The sequence below is a fragment of the Castanea sativa genome, chromosome 2, assembly GCF_040712315.1.
Source record: "Castanea sativa cultivar Marrone di Chiusa Pesio chromosome 2, ASM4071231v1".
NCBI lineage: Eukaryota > Viridiplantae > Streptophyta > Magnoliopsida > Fagales > Fagaceae > Castanea > Castanea sativa.
In genome coordinates this window covers 9,891,137-9,909,126 of record NC_134014.1, presented here as the reverse complement: position 1 = coordinate 9,909,126, position 17,990 = coordinate 9,891,137, and the positions used below count along the sequence as shown (strand labels likewise).

The following is a 17,990-nucleotide window of genomic DNA, read 5'->3' as shown; positions in this document are numbered from 1 at the left end:
TGATGGTTGTTGTGTATTTCAGGAACAGATGGAAAAAGACTTAGATTTAATTTTTTTGGGTTTGTAAATCGAGTCTTTAAGACTCGATTTTCAAGTAGATTCCACGTGGAAGAAATGCCACATCAGACAGAATTAGACCATAGAAATCGAGCATTAAAGACTCAATTTATAGCCCCAAAATCAAGTCTTTTAGACTCGAGATACTAATAAAAAATATAGTTTGTAAACCTTAACTACTAATTATATTGTTTGAAAATTATTGCTTTACTATTTTCTCCAGAAAATAACATTCAATGGGCCCAAAACCCTATGAAGGGCAGCAAGCCCATGAAACCCAAAGTGTCCTTATAAAAAGAAAGAGAAGCCAAATCCCTTCTGGAAAAAACGATGAAAAGAAACAAAAGATAGCAACGGATAACCTCGGCAGGAATTGTATAAGAAAGAAAGAAACCAAAATTAGAAAAGACACAGACGTAGCAAGGCTAGGCGACTGATCGCTGCTTGATTTTCACATTTTCGCAACAGCCTTGATTTTGTTTTTGCTGAATTCATACTTTTGCATGTCATAGATGAGTTCTTTTTGAAGCTGCTTATCAGCAACCAATATGTCATCGTTCTCATTCTTGTAGTCCTTGAGAAGGATTCTGAGGTATTCCATGAGGGGGCTGTTATTACTTTCTGATAGCTGATGGGGATGGAATTTTGGGTAAGGCCCTTTCTGACTGCTAGAGTTATAGCCTTTCCTCTTAGCATGCAAGAATTTGGAAAGCATCCTGCTTTCTCAATTAAAATGCAGATTTTATATTAATTAGAACTTGTAACAAAAACTGACACATAGATGATTAGTCAGACCCTCCTAATCAACCCGAGCAAACCCAAATGAAAAGGGAAATTGGTTATTTAGTAGGGAACTCTGGAACAAACAAGATAGGTAAAATGATGACATTGTCCCTATGTATTCGTATTTGACATGCTTTTTTCACTAACTGCTACAGTTACAAAGGAGCTGCACGCCTGCACCCCCTTAATGAGCTTCGTATTAACTTGTTAAAAAATATTTAATGTATACATTAATTTGAGGTCTCGTAGTTACGTAAGCACTAATCCAAGAGATCACCCACAAAACACAAATTTGCCAGCAAGACAGACTGTCCAATAATACGTTCTATATCAAGCATACCATCAGATGCTGCAGCAAGAATATCTGCACAACTTTGCAAAGGTGGCCAAAAGGTTCTCCAGAGCCATTTGTTACAGCAAAGAAACATAAATGTGCATTCTTTTATATCTCAAATTCTCATCATTGCCCCGGGAAACACATACACTTATTATAAATCTGCATTCCAATTGCAGAAATGCAGATTTGTTCTTGCTGAATATAGTGGGGCAAAAAAGTCGGCCCTCCACTCGTGAGCCCTGAGAATCAGTAGGCAGGCATTCAGAATGAAAATGGCTTCCACAAAACTGTTATATGCAAGTAGAGGTGCCTTCACTGCATACACATTATACATTAGAGTCAATACCCAACAACACACATGTAGTACCAACTTCAAAGACTGCAAATATAATTGCTTGTGAGAACCTTTTCACCTTTCAAAATATTTCCATAAAGGTACTCAGCAAGTTGTCTTATCTTTTCTGATTCATCAACAAGTGGCAAAAGAAATCGAAGGAATAGCACTCCTCCCCAGTACACGTGGTCTCTTTGATTATGAGAAAAAGGTCAATACTCTCCCACGTTAGTAGTTATCAAAAGGGAAACAATGAAAAGTATCAGAAATAACAGAACACCAGAAAAAATTGTACCTGCAATAATCTTGAGAGCAATATAAATGTCTGCCTTCTCACAAGTTCACATGGATCACAAAAGACACTCATGATCTTTGCTATATAACTGTTGACTTCAAAACAATTTGTTAGAAACTTAGGATGAGAAACAGGTTAATCAAATTTGATCACTTTATCTCCTCCCAAAAGTTTGTTTAAATATCAGATACTGTTATATCATTTCTGTTGATCGTTTAAAGGCCTAACCAATCGATGAGAACAGTATACCGAACACAAAAATCTGCCATCATTACCACCAGATTGTCGCATAGAGCAGCACAATCACACTTTTCAAGTTCCTGGAATAAGACATGCAAAGTTTGAATTTTGCTTCAGTTATTATTCAGGGGAAGTGACGGATACTTTCTACAGAAAGCAATAAAATATATGCTCAAATAAATATCTTTTAATACACACATACAGCACTAATACAAAACTTGGGAATAATGCTATATGCATCAGTTGTGCCTAATGAATTCTTTGAATCAAAGTTAGGTTAAATACGCAAAACTAGAGAGTTTTGTAAGCTGAAATTTCTTACCAGATACAAAGAGAACCCGTCACAGAGAGAATGACTTTAGGTGAACAGGGTTGCTTAAGACAAGTCACATAAGATTGTCTTTCTTAGAGATCCAGAGGAGTTGTCACAAGGATAACTTTTTAATGAGTTTTCAAGAAAATAACTTTTTAAGACTGTCGGAATTGAATAATGCCAAGTCAATGACCAAACCTGCACAAAAAGAGGAATAAAATTATTTGCAAGTTTTCCATCAACGATGAAAATCTTCCCCATTGTTACCCAAGCTTGAATATATAAAGAAGGGACTGTTTGCTTTGGAGAAACTGTAGGGCCTGGCAATTTGTTCAATTTGGGATCAGAATTTCCTGAAGTTATTATGGTGTGTAATAGTGGAGTAATGGCATTCACATCAGCAGACTGACAAATAATAACCAAGGATCCAATTATATAAACTGTTGTGACTGCTTGTGATAATAACCTGGCTGCTTTCTTGCCCTTTCTACTAGGAGGTGTTAAAAAGTTCCCGTCCTTGTTTGCTTCTGAAACCTATGAAATAAACTTTCTAAAATATGTGAAACTTAAGAGAGAAGCTGGTCTACCCATCTCATAACAAGTGTATCAGCCTCCTCAGGATTTGAAGCTTTCTGCTTGCACAAAGTCCTAAGTGCTTTTACATGAGCATTAATCTGCAATCACATGTACCAATTAAGTACAAATGCAGTGCAAATATTAAGAAGAAACGAGGGAAAAAAAAACACAAACTTACCTACAATTTATCTAATTGTAACTCAATATACAACCTAAAAAGAAACATCACAAGCAAGTACATGTCCTTCAATCAATGTCTGCAATTTATGAACTAAAACATACGATCAACTCCTAGAGTTCTACAGATCAAAAAAACAAACATCTAAAGATCCATAAAAAGCTATTGAGCTTGATCAGTGTGAGTTGGGCAAATTCATCGGAGTACTTTTACCATCAAGCTGTACTGATGGCAAACTACTGTATTGACCAATAAAGCATGTTAGACAACAGAAGAGAAACAAAATCCTGACTGCAACTAGATGCACCGAGTTTATTTATTTATTTATTATATATAAGTAGCTGGATACACTAAAAGACATCAAGTACTAGATACCTCAGTTGAATGCATGTTAAACTCTTCAATTCGTTTAAGCAAGTTATGAGCCAAATCTGCTGCAGGTTCTGGAGTCAGTTCCATAGAGACATTAGAGATTGTTCTGGAGCCATTTGTCTCAGCAAAGAAACACAAATGTGCATTCTTTCAGATCTTCAATTCTCATAATTACCCCTGGAAACACATATAACTAGTTATAAATCTGCATCTCAGTTGCAGATTTGTTCTTGCTGAATATAGTGGGGCATATCAACCTGATGGTAAAAAGTTGGCTCTCCATTCGTGAGCCCTGAGAGTTAGCATCTCCAATGTGGGCACGGCAGTCATTCAAAATGAAAATGGCTTCCACAAAACTGTTATAAGCAAGAAGAGGTGCCTTCACTGCATATACATTATACTTTAGATTTAACACCCAACAACTAACAGGCATCACCAAATTCAAAGACTGCAAATATGATTGCTGGTGAGAAACTTGTCGCCTTTTAAAATACTCCCAAAAAGGTAATCAGCAAGTTGTCGTATTTATTCCGATTCATCAATAAGTGACAAAAGAAATCGGAGGAATAGCACTCCTCTGCATTTCATGTACTCTCTCTGATTATGAGAAAACAGTCCATATTCTCCCTAATTATTAATCATCAAAAAGGAAACAAATGAAAAGCACCAAAAATGACAGAACAGCAGAACATATTGTACCAGCAATAATCTTGAGAGCAATATAAATGTTGGCCTTCTCACAAGTTCACATGGATCTCAGAGACATATTATGGTCTTTGCTATATAACACTCGACATCAAAACAATTTGTTAGAAACTTAGGATAAGAAACAGGTTAATCAAATCTGATCCTTTTATCACCTCTCAAAAGTTAGTTTAAATAACAAATACTCTTATATCATTTCTGTTAATCATTTACAGGCCTTACCAATCAACGGGTAGAATACCAAATGCAAAAATCTGCCATCATCACTTAATTGTTCCGTAGAGCAGCAGTCACTCTTTTCAAGGTCCTGGAATAAGACATGCAAAGTTCAAATTTTGTTTCAGTTGTTATTCAGGGGAGTAACAAATGGTTGCTACAGGAAGCAATAAAATATAGCCGTATCTTCAAATACACACACAAATGTATAAAGAAGGGACTTTTTGCTTTAGAGAAATTGTAAAGCCTGGCAATTTGCTCAATTTGGGATCAGAATTGCCTGAAGTGACAATGGTGTGTAATAGCGAATTAACATCAGCAGACGGAAAAAACAATAATAACCAAAGATCCAATTGTATAAACTGCCGTGACGGCTTGTGATAACAACCTGGCTGCTTTCTTGCCCATTCTACTAGGTGGGGTAAAAAAGCTCCCATCTTTGTTTGCTTCTGAAACCTCTAAAATATAGTACTTTTCTAAAATGTGTGACGCTTTAGAGAGAAGCTGGTCTACCCATTTCATAACAAGTGTATCAGCCTCCTCAGGATTTAAAGCATTAACAATTAAGTGCACATGCAGGTGCCAATATGAAGAAGAAACAAAGAAAAAAAAAAAAAAAGGAGCAAACTTACCTACAAATAGTCTAATTGAAACCCAATATACAACCTAAAAAGAAACATCACAAGCAAGTACAAGTCCTTCAATCCATGTGAGCTGGGAAAATTCATCAAGCTCTACTAATGGTAAACTACTGTATTGACCAATAATGCACAAAATTTAAATATATATAAAAGTAACTGAATACTTTAAATGACATCAAGTGGTAGATACCTCAGTTGAATGCATGTTGCACTCTTCAATTCTTTTAAATCTGTTTCAGGTTCTGGAGGCAGCTCCGTAGAAACATTAAAGATTGTTAGCAAGAGCAAAACACAATCCCAGCCCAAGCAACATAATTTGATTCTATAGTCTATACCCTCTTCTTCTGCATATGAATCTCCTTGTGCAAGTGGAATTTTGACCTCACCTATTACTCCATGCTTGTCAAAGAGCTGCCAACTCCTAGTCCACTGCTTTCAAAAATATGCCGAAACCTCGGTGAACTTAGGCGAGTTTGGATTTTTCTTAAAAGGTTTCTGCTTTTGCTTTTTGTCTCAATTTTTTTTTTTTTTTTTGGCAATAATATAACTTTTAGCTTTTTTGTCAGACAATCTGCTTACTAGAAGTGAATTGAAGACGACAGATAAAAAATTAAATTACTTAAATGATAAAGTAAAATTAGAACTTCCTCAAAAAAATGAAGTAAAATTAGAAGATTGAGTTGAGAGCAGGCCAAAATTAGAAAATCTAATTATTAATTTAGAAAATATATAATAAAGAATGGGTTGTTACACGTAACAAATGATGTTTTCATTTGGTAAATCATGTGGCATTGAAGTTTGGCCATGCACTCTACGTTTTTTAATTAGTCTAAAAAGTAAATTTTACTCTCTAAATTTGATCGAAGCTTATTTGTTATTTTCAACTTTATTTTCGTTTAATTAATTTCTCTAAATTTTAAATTTATTCAATTCTTTCATTTTATCCAATTATCTTGAAAAAAATTTGTTAAGTATGCAATTAACTAATAAAAACATTTTTTGAAAAAAAAAAATCTCACATAAAAATTTTAAAAAAGAAATTGCCTTTTAAATTTTTTTTATTTGTTAATTACATACTTCAAGTATAAATTTTTTTTTTCTAATAAAATCGGATGAAAGGTTTGAATTAAATAAATTTAAAACTTAAAAAACTTAATTTAACAAAATTAAAATTAGGCATATAAAATAAATTTCAATCAAACTTATAAAATACAATTTGCATTTTACTCTTTCAGTTATTGGACAAAGTTATTTACAGTTACGTCGTTCTATATCTTGACCCTATAAATAGCTCTCTTTAAAAATAAATAAAATCCTTATAAACAACTAGCGAGCACTAAATTAATTAACACACATATGAAATTTCTCAAATAAAAACTCCTCGTTTTATTAGTGAAATTTCTCAAAACTCTGCATTTTCATGTATACACTCTTACCGGTCAGACACAATAAAATAACTAGTTATTGAAATGGTTTACTGGGAGAGGAGTATATGATATATCCGAAAAGGTTGAGCAACAACAACGCACAAACAGGCAAACACAAACAAAACGCAATTAGACAGTTGAGACTCTGAGGTCAACTACTTCTCCAAATGTGATCGTGTGTAATGTATTTGGCAAATGTGATTTCCAAGTTGAGAGTTCTTGAGAAACTTGTTGCATTGTTGGACGAGATTGTGGAATGGTGTGCAAGCAAGCAATTGCTATCTTTGCAATGGAGAGGACTTCTCCTGCAGCTTCATTAGTAGGGAGTGAAAGTCGTTGGTCCAACACATCCTTCAATAGTAGATCACCAATTGTAATTGTTGGTGATGATAGAGATGATATGAGATCTTCCGGATGCTTGCCCATGATTATTTCTAAAGTCAACACTCCAAAGCTAAAGACATCGCATTTTTCGTTAACTTCCATTGTGTATGCAAGCTCTGATAGGAAAATGAATTAATCAAAATCAAAGTAGTGCCACAGTAGTAATAAAATCAGAACATGACTTGAATTTGGTCCATGCATATGCAAATCGTAAAATATATCAATTTTTTTTTTATAGAATAAAATATATCAATGTTATGATAATCATTTTTTAGGATCGATATTCATGGAACTTATGCTTAACACAATTTTTTTTTAATTTTTTTTTTTGGAGAAAATATGCTTAACACAATTAATTTTCTGTTTTTACCATCTTTAACTTTTGATTGGCTGTAGGAAAAAATAATAATAATAAAGGGGGACATGCACTAGTTTCTCATTCAAACTTATTATCTATAGAATCAACAACATACTAAAAACTGATATTTCTCTCAAAAAAATAAAAACCATAAAGACTAACAAGACAGTTTTTAATTATTTTATATATATATATATATATATATATATATATATATATTCTTTTTTTTTTTTGGATAGGATATATAGAAACATAATAGGTGTTAGTTTCGTTGTCTTTGGACTAAATACAAAAGGAAAAGGGTTAAATGCAGCAAAAAATTATACGAGGTAAAAATGCATAAATCTTATCTCTTATATACGAGGTAAAAATGCAGCAAAAAATTTTGTATTATTCTATAATAAAGCATATAAATCTTCATTCAAAAATAAATAAATATATAAATAAATAACTAATCAAAAGTTACATCAAGTGTAACTTGAAGTCATCTCATATATATATATATATATATATGCTAAAAAAAATTTATACGAATGGTTTTTTCTGTTGGTCTTAATATATGGTATAAATAATAACTAATATTGAACTAAGTTTAGACTAATTGTAAGGTTGTAATAGAGTTAGGTTGTCTACTCTACAAGCAATGGCGGAGCTAAAATTTGTTCAGAGGAGGGGGGAAGCTAAATATACTGACAAACCGTAGACAACAAAAAATAGAATTTCGCAAGTCCATAGGTTCACAACTCTAATTATTGGTCAATCCAAAACATCAATTTTTCTTACGTACAAAAAATGACTAATGGCAAACTGCTAGTTAGACAAACCATAGACAGCAACAAAGAAACTAACCTGGAGCCATGTATCCAAAGGTGCCTGCAAGTGAAGTCCAATTGGATGAATCAGGCTTTAAAAGTCTTGCAGTGCCAAAGTCAGAGATGTGAGCCTCATATTCTTGATCCAATAGAACATTCTTACTGGATATATCACGATGAATTATAGAAGGTGAACAATCATGGTGCATATAAGATAATGCATTTGCCACACCTTTTATGACGTTGGCTCTCCTAATCCAACCAAATGCCTTTGCTCCTTCCTCACTTTTTAGTAATTTCACCAAGCTTCCTCCTTCCAAAAACTCATAAACCAAAAGAGAGTGTTTTGGATGTGAACAAAAACCATGCAACCTCACAATGTTACGATGTCTTATTTCTGTTAAGGTATGAATCTCGCTCGTAAAGGCTTTTTGATTGGATTTCTCACCATCAAGTAATGGGTGAAATTTCTTCACAGCAACGACTTGACTTGTTGGCAAGACAGCTTTGTAAACACTTCCATATCCTCCCACTCCAATGCAATATTTGGAATTGAAATTCTCCGTAGCTTCAATGATGTTTTCATACACCATTTTCCCATCATAACTCCATATTGCAAAAAGATTATCATTATGTGCTTCTCTTGGCTTGTCTTCTATTTTCTTCACCCTTCGGCGAAGGAGAAGTGAAACTCCTACAATGACAAATATGATAAACAATGTGCCCAAAAGTGAGGGTAAAATTATTACCAAAAATTGGTTGCTCCTCTTCGACAGAGGATTAGGAATCGGTTTCAAGCATGCCTTCAAACCAACAACATTACCACACAAGCCTCTATTATTTTGCAATGCTGCAATTGGAGCCGTGTGGAAGGCTGTGATGTTAGGAATAGGACCCTCTAGCTCATTGTAGGATATATCAATGGATGTTAAGCTTGCACTATCATCAAATGTGGATGGGATGGAACCGGAGAGATTATTATGAGAGAGATTCAATGTTTCCAACTGTTTCATTCCTCCAAGCTTTGGTGGTATCTCTCCTACTAGCAAATTCTTACTAACATCAAGACTTTGAAGAGACTGCAAGCTTCCTATATCATAAGGAATACTTCCATCAAGTGTATTTCTACTTAAATTCAAGAACAATAATCTTGAGCACTCTCCAAGTTGTTTGGGGATCAAGCCACTGAGATTGTTTGTTGCCAAGTTACAATGGTCTAAAACGGATAGCATTCCAATTTCTGAAGGAATGTTACCTGAAAGTTGGTTATTATTCAAAAGAAGTTTGAGCAATGACTTCAGACGCCCCAGATCATTTGGAATCTTTCCCACTAGATTATTTGAAGAGAGGTCAAGGACGCCTAGCATTGTTGCGTTGCCAATTTCAGGTGGTATACTACCAGAAATCTTGTTGTTGGAGATTTTTAGGTTTGTCAAGCTATGACACTGCCCCCACTTTGATGAAAGCTCACCATACAGATTATTACCACTCAAATCAATATAATTTAAGTTCGGGTAGATGTCAAAATCTTCTGCTATATTTCCTGTCAGATGGTTTCCATCAAGCCGAACCCGAATGAGACTACTGCAGTTTTTCAAGCTTTTTGGGATAGGACCTATAAAGTGGTTATTAACGACACTAAAGTAAACAAGTGTTCCAGATTGGCATATTTGTGGAGGTAACTGGCCTACAAAATTGTTCCTAGCTAGTTGCAAATGTGTCAAACGGGTGAGATTATTCATTTCTACTGGAAGAGAACCACTTAGTTCGTTCATCACCAAACTCAATCTGGTGATCATGGTCAAGTTTCCAATAGTGGATGGAATTGATCCAGAAAGTTTGTTTTCTTGAAGGAGTAGGTCAGACAAGGCAGCTAGGTTTCCAAAAGAAGCGGGAATTGAACCACTTAGTTCATTCGAGTACAAAGCTAAAGTGGTAAGCTTGGTCAAATTTCCAATCGTGGTTGGAATTGGTCCAGAAAGTTTGTTTATATGTAGTTTAAGATCAGACAATTCAACCATCTTTCCTATGGAAGTAGGAATTGGACCAGTGAGACTATTATCTAGTAATTGAACTACCCACAATTTTCTGAGCAATCCTAGCTCTTCTGGAATGGAACCAAAGATATTGTTGGAATAAAGGTAAAGTCGTTGTAACTCGCTTAAGTTTCCAATAGAAGAGGGAATTGGACCAGTGAGAAAATTAGATGACAAATCAAGTTGAGTGAGAGATCCCATCATTCCAACTTCTCGGGGTATGGAACCAGAAAAATTGTTGTTTAAAAGGTAAAGCATGGTTAAGTTGCCCAACTTTCCAATTTCTCGAGGAATAGATCCCAAAAGTTCATTGTTTTGAAGGTTCAGATAGGATAAATTGCCCATCTTTCCTATTTCGGGGGGAATAGATCCTGAAAGTTCATTGTATTTAAGGTCCATATAGGATAAATTGCTCAAGTTTCCCATAGAAGCTGGGATGGGGCCTATGAGACTATTTCCATCTAAAGCAAGAAAAATTAATTCTCTCAATGCTCCTATTTCTTGAGGGATGGAACCATTGAGCATATTAGTGGAAAACAAAAAAGTTTGAAGACTTGTTAATTGGCGTATCTCGGGTGGAATTCTTCCCGAGATATTATTGCTTGACAGATGAAGAAGCAGGAGTTTGGAAAGGTTACCAATCTTGGGAGTAATGGTGCCAGAAAGATTATTGTCAGCCAAGTCAAGATGGGTCAGATTGGAAAGGTTGCCAATACTGTCAGGAATGGTTCCATAAAACGAGTTTTTTGATAGATCAATAGTAAGGAGGTTGGGAAAGGATGAGAAATTAAGGTTGTAAAGCGTACCTTTCAAACCAAAACTGGAAAGGTTTAGGCGAGTGACACCCAATTCCAAGTCATCGCAAGTAATTCCTACCCAATTAATGCATTGGCGGTCTCCAACCCACGAAGACAGGAGAGATTTGTTTTGGTTGTCAAGACTGGCTTTCCAGTTTAGAAGAGCTTCTGCTTTTTCATAAAATGCTTTGCCTTCTTCAGCTGTAGCAGCCACAAAAGGAGTTGTGGAGGAAGCAAAAGTAGCAAAATGGAGTAGGGAAATCAACAAAACTACATGGCTACAGAACAAGACTCTGAATGCCATGACTTTGGTAACTGTTTGTTATTACAAAATTAAACTCGAGATGGAGAGGGATATTGCATGTGTGTTTGCTGCAAGCATAGGTTGATGAAGAAATTTTTGGTACAGGTGTAAGGAATTTATAGATAGAATTACGCCAAGTCGTGTGATGTAGAATTTTTCAATTTTAGAAATTTTTATTTTCTCTTTTTTTGATGGGATTCATTTTTAGAACTTGCTATTGTTCTTAGAGCATTCTTATCAAACATCTCAAAAAATATAATATTTAGCATCTTAAAACCCAATTTTATAATATATAACACATCACTTTACAATACCACCTATATCAAAACTTATATTTTTTTACCATTTCATTTAAATAATGTTTCTTTATTATTTTTCAATAATTTTTTATTTTTCCTCTCTCTCTCTTTTGCCTCTCTCTCCTCTGCTTCTCTCTCTTTCTCACAACACTGCCAGCACCACACTACCAATCACTTACCAAAAACCCACTAGCCATACCACAACCACCACTAACAAAAAAAGAAAAAAAAAATCACAGCAGAAAGACACCTCCATATTCACCCACAACCACCACATCCACTCACCACCACCAACCACAGTAGAAAAAAAGAAAGAAATAAAAGAAACCTCCACCATCGCCGCCGCCAGCAGACCGACTAGCAAACCCATCACGCCGAACCAAAACTCACAGGACACAGACACCACTTCCCTCCTCCTCGTCATCTTCTTCCACGGCATGACTTGACGTCTTCCTTCACACCTGTAAATCAAATCAAGACCCACCCCAACCAAATCAAGACCCAAAATCCCAAAACCAAATCAAGACCCAAAATCAAATCAAAGATTTGATAGCATGTCGTCTGGTGTCGACCTTGCACGATTGGAGCCCAATCGGACCCAAGAAGAACTACGCAGAAAAAAAAAAAAAAAAAAAAAAAAAAAAAAAAAAAAAAAAAAAAAAAAAAAAAAAACCTCCATCGCCACCACCGAACCACAGCCATCGGACCCATGATCCATGACCACAATCATTGGACCACAGCCATCGACATCCCACAATCAGCGGAGCCTACTCATCGGCGAACCACATTGGCGAAGCACAGAGAGAGAAGAGAGAAGAAAGAAGTGAGAGAGGAAAGAGAAAGATAGATGAGAGAGAGAGCGTTGAGTGAATAAAAAAAAATCAGCTTGGCTTGATGCTCTGGCTTAGGTTTCGTCGGAGAGGGAGGCAGAGACGTCAAGAAGAGGGAGAGAGAGAGAGAGAGAGAGAGAGCAAAGAAATGGTGAAACAGGGAAGAAACATAATGAGAAAGACATAGAAGAAAAGAAAATGGGCCCCACTTAATAAAAAAACAATATAAAGTTTTACAATTGGTGAACAGTGCAGTCTCAAATATGAGATTGCACTGTTCATCAATTGCAAAAATTATACCATTTAATAGGTTTGATAAAGCAAGCTTTTGGGTTAAAAATGCTATAAAAAAAAAAGATTTTTAGCATTTGAAATGTTTGATAAGAATGCTCTTAGCGGGTTGATTTAACTAGAATGAATAGTCCCTATCATTATATAAACTAGCCGCGAACTCACGCGTTACGCGTGATAATTATTTTTATAGTGGTTTTATTACAAAAAATTACAATTTAAACTAATCTAATAATGAGTAATGTATTTCGTAATTATATTTTTACTTATTATAAGAACAATCATAAATGTAATATATGAACAATCCAAAACACCAAAAAAACGTAAACTAAAAAAAAATTAATAAAACTTAACAATGATTAATTGAACCAATATTAAGATAAAAAAAAAATTTTGATAATCTATTAAGGTTATTTTCTTTTTAGAAATGATAATTTTGGCCACCCAAAACATATTATCAAATAAACAATTATTAGCAAAATCTAAGAATTAAATTTCTATACATGCATTGTTATAAAATAATAATAATAAAAAGAAAATTGCAAAAGTTAAAATTTGTCACCTATCAGATTATTTTCGTTTGGCTAACCTTTGCTTTTCTTTAAATGAATGAAATTATAGAGTACTTCTAATACAAATATAAAAAATCATCAACCTAAAGTAGAGATGCAAGAAAAAAAAATCCACCAATAAAATGAGAGAGAGAGAGAGAGAGAGAGAGAGAGAACCATTTTTTTGTGAGGGAAAACTATGCATAGAATAGAAGAGATAGTGACAAATTTATAGTAAGAGGGTGTGAATAAGAAGAGACAAAAATAAAGGAAGATGAAGGGAAAGAGGAAAAATAATATTAATGTGGAGGGTAGTGGGGAGATGAAAAGGTAAGGGAGGGAGAAAGATTGAAGAAGTAGTGGGGAGATGAAATGGTAAGGGAGAGAGAAAGGTTTGGGAAAGTGTAAATATTAAAAAAATAAATGTCAAAAAAAATTATAGGAAAATTGGAAAGAAAGAAAAAATCCATAAAGCTTGAAAGGCTTCAACGTTGTTGTTGTTGTTTTTTATTTTTATTTTTATTTTTTTTCTTTCTTTAAGTTGAAAAGGCTCACACAAAACCCTAAAACTGAACTGAAAAAGCTTTGGGTGGCTTGATAGTAGAACTAAGTAAATAAGAGGTCAGCTGGAACAATTATACAGATTTATTATAGGGTAATAGTGGAAATATATAAATAAATAGTGGGCTGGATTTATTATAGGGTGATAGTTGGAGTAAATAAAAAAGTAGTGGGTTGCATTTATAGGGCGGAAAATTGTAAAAACCATTTTAAAATTGTAGGAAATTTTTTTTTTTTTTTTTTTAAATGACGTAGCAGCTGATGTAGCGCAACATAAAAGTAACAGTATTAAACGCTACGCTTTAGATTTTAGTAATATATAGAATATAATACATGCCCTTTTTTTCTCCTTGACTGAATTCTGAATAGACGCCTTTGTTGAGGCTTAAGGCCTCATTTATTTTTTCTTCTACTTTTCTTCTTTTCTTCTAGCTTTTAGGACACGCACAAGACAAGAGATACATCTTTCATAAATATAGCTTGACTTATTGCACATAAAATCTGATTTCGTTTACTTCTTGACAAGCTCTCTCTTACAAGCCAATTTAATGAGCTTTGACAAAGAGTGTGATAACTGTCTGTTATTACAAAATTAAACTCGAGATGGAGAGGGATATTGGATGTGTGTTTGCTGCAAGCATGGGTTGGTGAAGAAATTTTGGGTACAGGTGTAAGGAATTTATAGATAGAATTACGCCAAGTCGTGTGATGTAGAATTTTTCAATTTTAGGAATTTTCTCTTTTTCTTTTTTTTTGATGGGATTCAACCGGTAGCAAGTTCTAAAAAGGCGAAAAATGCACTTTTGGTCATTATATTTTAAGTCAATTTTCACTTTGGTTCCGAAATTAATTTTGTTACTAATGTGGTCCCAAAAAAAGAAAATCGTTTTTAAAATGGTCCATGCCGTCAATCCACTAACGGAAACCTCCTACATGGCAGATGGAGTGCCTTGATTGCTGACATGGCACTGACGTGGCTATTTAAATATTATTAAAAATAATTATTTGGCATTTTTAAATACCACATCAGCATTTAAATTAATAAAAAATTAAAAAAAAATAAAAGCCCAGAAAATAAAAAGCTAGGTCAGAAAATAAATAAAAAATTTAAAATAAACGTTAATCTAATTATTATTTTTTTCATACTTTTCATTTTTTTTTTTTTGGTAAGAACATACATCCTCAAGCCCAAAAAAGTTCAAAACCAGAAAAATTCACATCTGGGTGAACTTTGGAATCCTTTGATCTTAATTAATTATTTCTTAATCTAAATGAAGAACACAAGTAAGAAGAGAAAACAAAATCAAAAGCACCCACATCACAATAACCAAAAACCCGAGCTCTAACATTCTAATCCTCAAAATTGTACCTCATTTTCTTAGCTACCAAACAAAAACACATTAAAAAAAAAAAAAAAAAAAAGGAGTCATTATATAACCACATCAACCTCACAAAAACTTAACCTTTTCCATTACCCACATCACAAATAACCAAGAACCCAAGCTCCAAATCCCCATCACCGAAAATTTTCCCCCATTTTCTCAACCACCAAACAACCTCACCAACTTTTTTTTTTAAAAAGCTCAAAGGCGAGATTCCAAAGCACGTTGAGGATCACCACGGGCTTTGAGTAGGACCAGTCGCTCTGGCGCTCCTCGAGCTGCTCCGCCGCGGTCTCCTGAACCATCATCAATAGCTCGCGCATCACGCGACGGTTGCTGGCTTGGCGGAGGAACCGTGCAGCATGGCGGAGGCTCTGGCGCTACACAAATCGGCGTTGATGATTGGGTTTTCTCTAGGGTTTGTTGAGGATTTGTAGTCTGGAATCTATGGATTTTGGATTGATGATTGGGTTTTGTTTTGTTGTTGTTGTTGGATGATTTAGACGTTTTATTGTTGATTTGGTTGTGTTTTGATTTACTGGTTTTGGAGATATGTTTGGGATGAAATTCTATGTATATAGTTGAATTTGTGTTATGAGAAATGTTGGAAAAGAAAATCTTTGAGTACTATGTTTTTCATTCCTATGATCTGGGGTTGTGTTCTTGTAATCTGAATTTAAGTTCTTGAGAGCACAAATTTGATTATACTTGCTATGCATACAAATAAAAACACCTAGTTTTATTAGCGAAATTCTCAACTCTGCTTTTTGATGAATACGATCTTACCAATCAAATACAATTCAGTAACTAGTTAATTAATGGTTCACTAGGAAAGAGTATATGTGGAAAAATGGGGCAACGATAATGCATAAACAAAAAAGAGGAGCACCAACAAAACAAGCTATAAGACAGTCAATCCTCCAAGATCAACTAATTCTCCTAATATGATTTTTTGTACTGTATTTGCCAAATGTGGCTTCCGAGTTGAAAGTTCTTAAGAAACTTGCAACATTGTTTTGACCAGATTGTGGAATGGTGTGTAAGCAAGCAATTGCAATCTTTGCAATGGAGAGCACTTCCCTTGCAGCTTGATTTGCAGGGAGTGAAAGTAATAGCAGCTCTGTTAGGGAAAATAATTTTTCATTAACTTCCATTTTGTATGCAAGCTCTATTAGGGAAAATAATTTATCAAAGTCATAGCGGTGCCACTGTTACTAATAAATTCTTAATTCTTAACACAGTTGAATTTGGTCCATGCATATGCAAATTGTAAAATATATCCATGCTTTGATAATTATTGTTATGGTCAATATTCACGTCTTATGCATAACACAATTAAATTTCTGTTTATACCGTCTTTTAGCTTTATAAATTGGCTGCCAAAAAAAATAACGGGACATGCACTAGTTTGTCATTCAAATTTTTTATCTATAGAATCAATGGCATACTTAATATATGACACTCTTAATATATATATATATATATATATATATATATATATATATATATATATATATAATTTTTTTAGACAAAACATACTTCATATATTATATATGATATACTACTACATTTACAATCAAACTTGACTTGTAAGTGGAGTTTATAATGTGCCTTTGTGTTAAAATTCTTTTCTCTCACTCTTGTGTGTATGTGTATGTGTTTGTTTCTCAAAAAAAATTTACGAATTGACATAATAGTTCTTAGCTATTTTCATTCGAAAACAAATTGAGGGTAGTCAGTTTCATTGTCTAGAACTAAATACAAAAGGAAAGAGGGTAAATGATTTGTGCGACCTGATAACACATCTCTTATGCGGTAAAAATGCACCCCAAAAAAAAAAAGTTAGTCTACAAAAAAACATGCATCTTTTGTAGATGGAATTAATTGAGAAAACCAAATCTGACGCCAAGTTGTCCTATGTAGCATTTTCCATTTCATTTTTTCTCAAATTGTCCCTATCATTCTTTAAACTTCCTTCTGGATTCTTCAAATCTAGATGTTAACCGTTTCTATGATTTTATATTATTTTGTTAATTTAATTTTACAACTAAGTTGTTGGAAATTAAAAATTATTTTTATAATTTCATTTATTTTTCATAAAAAAGGTACATATTTCTCGTTAATCTAGTAATTTATCTGTTATGAAAACAAGATCTTTGTAAACATGCATTGTGTTTGACTGGTTAATCCAATTGAATCAAAATATTTGAGAAAATCTAGAGTTTTATCAAAATCTTGACTTTTATTTTGAGTTGTGGTGAGTCCCAATATAATTTTACTATTATTGCCCATGTCCGTGTGAGGCACAGCTTATTTAAAAATTATATGTAAAAAAATTGAAACTATTTTAATCATTAGTGAAACACATGACAAAAAAACATTAATTTGATCAAATATAATACATACATATATATTAATAAGACACTCAGTGTAAACTTGATGTATAGTGTGTAAATTTTATTATATTAAAACGTTAAATTATGATATATATAATCAAAATAAAATATATCTTAAATTTGTTTTAAGTTACTGAAACTTTTGTTAATAATATTTTAATTGAAGTTGAATTTTACAATTTTTTGGAATTTAGTAATATATTTACAGTAAAATTTTGGTAATAGAATTTAACCTATCGTAAACCATATTAATAATTAACTAGATTGTAGCATTTGCTAATGTGCTGAAACATTCAATAATAATGATAATGATATGCTCTTACCTGGTAAGTGAAGTGATCACCTAAGTTTTTGTACTAAGTATTTTAGGGTTGGTTGACACCAAAATTATAAGATTAAAATTGGTACTTGGCATAATATTAGACTACAATTTAAGCTAATTTGAATTCTAATTATGTTTCAACTTTATTATATTACACTAGCATGTAACTTCATGCATATGCATGTGATACATT

The 17,990-nt window shown here is 33.6% G+C and overlaps 2 protein-coding genes across 7 annotated transcripts; both read right to left on the bottom strand.

Annotated features, from left to right (window-relative positions):
* Positions 1-763: 763 nt before the first annotated feature.
* LOC142624502 (condensin-2 complex subunit CAP-D3-like) lies at positions 764-5,613 on the bottom strand. 6 transcript variants are annotated; one of them, XM_075798079.1, is made up of 10 exons: positions 5,238-5,613; positions 4,413-4,497; positions 4,185-4,264; positions 3,743-4,082; positions 3,489-3,662; positions 2,947-3,033; positions 2,369-2,557; positions 1,807-2,126; positions 1,591-1,703; positions 764-1,492 (listed from the first exon to the last, which is right to left on the bottom strand). In XM_075798079.1, the coding sequence occupies exons 5-7, from the start codon at positions 3,570-3,572 to the stop codon at positions 2,423-2,425; spliced, it is 306 nt and encodes a 101-aa protein (XP_075654194.1). In that variant the 5' UTR covers positions 3,573-3,662; positions 3,743-4,082; positions 4,185-4,264; positions 4,413-4,497; positions 5,238-5,613; the 3' UTR covers positions 764-1,492; positions 1,591-1,703; positions 1,807-2,126; positions 2,369-2,422. The 6 variants fall into 6 exon arrangements, 5 of the variants coding, with proteins under 5 accessions (XP_075654194.1, XP_075654195.1, XP_075654196.1 ...); XM_075798080.1 differs by having other exon boundaries at positions 3,743-3,869; XM_075798081.1 differs by having other exon boundaries at positions 1,807-1,894; positions 2,035-2,126; positions 3,743-4,497.
* Positions 5,614-6,425: 812 nt separating this feature from the next.
* On the bottom strand, positions 6,426-11,247 carry LOC142626092 (uncharacterized). Its single transcript, XM_075799869.1, has 2 exons — positions 8,066-11,247; positions 6,426-6,974 (listed from the first exon to the last, which is right to left on the bottom strand). The coding sequence occupies exons 1-2, from the start codon at positions 11,163-11,165 to the stop codon at positions 6,604-6,606; spliced, it is 3,471 nt and encodes a 1,156-aa protein (XP_075655984.1). The 5' UTR covers positions 11,166-11,247; the 3' UTR covers positions 6,426-6,603.
* Between the last annotated feature and the right edge of the window lie 6,743 nt (positions 11,248-17,990).